Raw genomic sequence first — 4,602 nt, 5'->3', positions numbered from 1 at the left:
TCATCTTAAATGACCTATTTTATTTATGACAATTATGTATCACCTAAATAAAAAATAAAAAATTTGATATGTTTTGATGTACCAATTCTTTTCTCAATTGTCTTTCAATTTTATATTCTTCAATCAAAATAGAAACAAAAACGAATCTTTTTAGAGCCCATGATAGCAAGCAGACTATGAATCACAGATTACTCCATACTCTTTCTGAAAACACTTAACTGTACTACAAACGAAATCTACATATTTTAAAAAATAAAAAAATAAAAAAAATCATCTAACGTTCTGTATAAAAAGTAGGTGGTTGGCAGTTGAAAAAGGTCCACGTCTCGCATCTAGAAGCATTAAAAAACAATGAAGAAATCCTCGTACTTATCTCTGTGTCCCTCCTATTGGCCTCTTGTGACAACTCTCTTCATTGCCAGATCTTCAAACATGCTCTCTCTGAGATTTGACGTTCAGATCTCCCGTGCCTCAACACACATTCTCACACCTTCTCACATTTGACTGTCGAATCTCTCGTGCTCGTAAAATATCTAACCCACTTTCTCACATTTGACTGTCGGATTGCATGACTGAACCTCCAAGATTTCACTTATATTTAATCTGCGACCAGACAATCCCCATTCAAAACTGGTAGCTTTACTAAACACACAGAACCTCCCAAAATCCTTTAATGGGTTTCACTTTTGGATCCGGGTTTCCTTTGCCCTTAAGCCTCGGCCAGGCTGTAGGCGTGGGGCTTCTGTTCTTCATCGCTTTAACTTATCTGGTCAGTAAGAGCCGAAGGAACCGGCTTCCACCAGGGCCACGGGCATGGCCGGTCATTGGCAGTCTTCCTCTGTTGGGCACCATGCCCCATAGCTCTCTTTATCAGCTGTCAAAGAAATATGGACCTCTCATGTACCTCAAGCTTGGGACTACTGATACTGTGGTGGCTTCTTCACCTAAAGTAGTGGAGGCTTTTCTGAAGACAAATGATCTGAATTTCTCCAACAGACCCGGAAATGCCGGTGCCACATACATTGCTTATGATTCTAATGATCTGGTCTGGGCTCCCTATGGGAATCGCTGGCGTATGCTAAGAAAGGTGTGTAATATTCATTTGTTTGCAGGAAAAGCGCTTGAAGATATGCAGCCCGTTCGCCAATTGGAGCTCAGCCTTCTGGTTAAGTCGTTACTTGCTCATGGGCAGCGTGGGGAGTCCGCCAATTTGGGGGAACTCATGAACGTCTGTACTGCTAATGTTCTCGGCCAGGTAACTCTTATATTTTGTCGAAGTATTGACTAGTATACTTATATTTAGAAAAAAATATGTAAAAGTATGTTGATAGATATCATTGTAAACAAATCAAATTCGAATTTAATTTCTATTTGATATAACAGTCTGTTTTTTTCTTATACGAATTGTGTTGTTCTTAGACCCTACTATCATTGTAGAATATCTCTGACATAATAAATAGAATTCACTCTCTAGGGAAGGTTTGAGATTTAGGGTTTATGGAATGGGTAAAAATGTGATAGATATTATTGTGAACAAATCAAATTCGAATTTAATTTCTGTTTGATATTATGCTCTGGTTTTCTTCTTATACAAATTGTGTTGTTTTTAAACTTTACTGTCATTGCAGAATACCTCTCAGACATAATAAATAGAATTCACTTTGGAAAGGTTTGAAGGTTTGAGATTTAAGGTTTATGGAATAGGTAAGGATTTGTTCTGGGTTTTTCTTTGCAGGTGATGTTCAGCAAGCGCGTGTTCGAATCGCAGGGGGCGAAGGCCAGTGAGTTCAGAGAGATGGTGATAGAGTTGATGGTTTTGGCTGGAGTGTTTAATATTGGCGACTTTGTACCCTCCTTGGCCTGGCTTGACTTGCAGGGTGTGCAGGCCAAGATGAAGAAATTGCATGATCGGTTTGATAATTTCTTCTCGAAGATTATAGCTGAGCACCAGGCAGAGTCTGCGAATAAATCGAAGAAGGATTTTCTCAGTGCGCTTCTTGCGCTTCGAAATAATGCTGATGGCGAGGGCGGCCGGCTCACTGATACTGACATGAAGGCCTTGTTGCTGGTATGCTCGTCGAATTCCTTGATAATTTGTTTCTCTTGCATAGAAGGGTTTTTTTTTTCTTTTTTTTTTTTGTTTCTTTTTGGTGTCTATAAAGAATTATTGGTGATATAATGAGTTTGATTTAAGATAGGGATTGAAAGTTGTCTGTGCTCTTTATTATATTATTAATGGAGGTTGCAAAGTTTTCAAAATGTCAAATAAATAGGGATAAGACTAGAATCATGAGTAAATTTGACTAAATGGCCGTCATTCTTGCAAGCTTATATGGTTCAGATTCAATCTGAAACATTTGGAGTGCATTTCATAGAGCTGTGAGTGCATGTACATCATCCAGTACAATAGTTTTTATAGAAAATTTGGGTATTTGTATATAATTCTATACGAAACCAAGGATGCCTCCATCATCAACGCCACTATGATGGCTAGTGGACCATGGTTATGCCAATGAACTAGCTGACGATTAATATGGCCTATAATTATATTCCTCGATTGGGAGGAAATTATAGTTGAGAATCACTCTGTATCTGAGTGGGAGGGAACTATAGTTAAGAATCACTTTATGTCTCAGAGGAATTTAGGAACTATAGGGTTCAAACCCAGCTGGGGGCTATTAAGTAAAATTCCTTATTATATTGGGAAATTGCTTGTAACAAATTAGTTGATTAAAGTTGGCCAAATTTTCTTAGCAGAAATAATGTAGTGAATGGTGTAAATGGTTTTCTCCAAGCTATTTGGATTGAGTCTCCAATTTGTAGCGCATTCCATAGGACTGTGACTGCATATAAATCATTCCATATAATATTTTTAATAGAAAATTTGTGCAAGCTTAAACAAATTTATATAATAATAAACTAATGGAAAATTACTAATGAACAGATAAATTAATTAAATAATATAAAGATCAGTCTATATACACTCCTACTCTATGGAATGCACTGAAAGCTATTTAGATTGAATCTGTAACTTTTGAATCGCTTTTAAACTATTTCTACCCTCTTGACATCTGCGAATTCCTTCATTAACTATTTTGGGCGTGAAAAAGAGTGCTCAATAAATTAATCAATCACGTGGCTCCATGTTTTAAAACGGATCTCTTGAATGCATTTAAATTATTTCTATCCTCTCGACATCTGCAAACTTCCTCATTAACTATTCTGGGCGTGAAAGAGATTGCTCAATAAATTAATCGGTCACGTGCCTCCATGTTGCCTGCAGGACCTCTTCACGGCCGGAACGGACACATCCTCCTCCACAGTAGAATGGGCCATGTCGGAGCTGATCCGGCACCCACACATAATGGAAAAATGCCAGCGTGAACTCGAATCCGTGGTGGGGCGGCAGCGCAAACTGAAGGAAGCGGACCTTGAGAAGCTGAGCTACCTGCAAGCCGTGGTAAAGGAGACCTTCCGCCTGCACCCATCGACACCACTTCTTCTGCCCCGAATGGCGGCGGAGGCGTGCACAATAGAGGGCTACCATATTCCCAAGAACGCCAGACTGATGGTGAACGCCTGGGGCATTCAGCGCGACCCGGCCGTGTGGACCAGGCCCCTCGAGTTCGACCCGGAACGCTTCGTTGGCAGTGATGTTGACGTGCGGGGCACAGATTTCGAGGTCATACCGTTCGGTGCCGGTAGGCGCATCTGCGCGGGCATGACAATGGGGATCCGCATGGTTCAGCTCATGCTCGCAACGCTCATTCACTCCTTTGACTGGTCGCTACCGGCGGGTCAGACACCCGAGAAGCTCGATATGGCCGAGGCTTTTGGTCTAACCCTTCAGAAGGCCCAGCCGCTCCTAGCTCTCCCTGCCCCTCGTTTGCCTCTTGCTCTCTACGACTAGAATGTGTGCCTCTTTTAGTCTTATATAATAAACGACTTTGAGTGCTAGTCTTCCAATAAATCAACTTTGTGTAATTTAATATTTATTGAAGGGATCGCAAAGGAGTTAGGATCTTGCGTAGGTAATGAATGGAATTGCAAAAGTCAATTTGACGAGGCACACTGTTCTCTTGTTGTCTACGATTAAAGCAGTATAGCGTTTAAATATGTGATTAGCCTTCCAATAAACGACTTTGTATGTTCTGAAAAAAAACAAAAAAAGCAATGTATGTCGCCGATGTATAGGATTCGTGACGCGAACGTTTAACGGCCTCGTATGTAGTAGTTCGAGTTTTGGTTTCACAATAGCAATTATATGCTTGATAAATATATCAAGGAATGTTTCGAAGATTATGCTTTACATGAAGGAAATAAAGGAAATGATTGCTCGCCCATTTCGGATCATATATAGGTAATTTTGGTTGCATTTTATTTTTGAATGTGTAAGTTGCAGATTCAGTAAAGATAGGTTAGACTGCTTTTAAACTTTCCAATTGTGTAAGTCAAGGGATTGCTTGGTGTTGTTATGAAGGGAATAAAGAAATAGCTTGTTTCACCCTTGTGGGATTATATAGGTAATTTTGCATTTATTTAGAAATGTGTAACTTGTAGATTCATTAAAAAAATGTTAGACTACATGGAAACTTTCTAAAT

At 39.6% G+C, this 4,602-nt stretch overlaps 1 protein-coding gene across 1 annotated transcript; it reads left to right on the top strand.

Annotated features, from left to right (window-relative positions):
• Positions 1–563: 563 nt before the first annotated feature.
• LOC131052750 (flavonoid 3'-monooxygenase CYP75B137) lies at positions 564–4,343 on the top strand. The gene is made up of 3 exons (XM_057987340.2): positions 564–1,255; positions 1,736–2,068; positions 3,284–4,343. The coding sequence occupies exons 1-3, from the start codon at positions 674–676 to the stop codon at positions 3,908–3,910; spliced, it is 1,542 nt and encodes a 513-aa protein (XP_057843323.2). The 5' UTR covers positions 564–673; the 3' UTR covers positions 3,911–4,343.
• The last annotated feature ends 259 nt before the right edge of the window (positions 4,344–4,602 follow it).

Source organism: Cryptomeria japonica, chromosome 6, assembly GCF_030272615.1.
Source record: "Cryptomeria japonica chromosome 6, Sugi_1.0, whole genome shotgun sequence".
NCBI lineage: Eukaryota > Viridiplantae > Streptophyta > Pinopsida > Cupressales > Cupressaceae > Cryptomeria > Cryptomeria japonica.
Note: the sequence above shows the minus strand (reverse complement) of the source record. Positions and strands in the feature narration are given on the sequence as shown.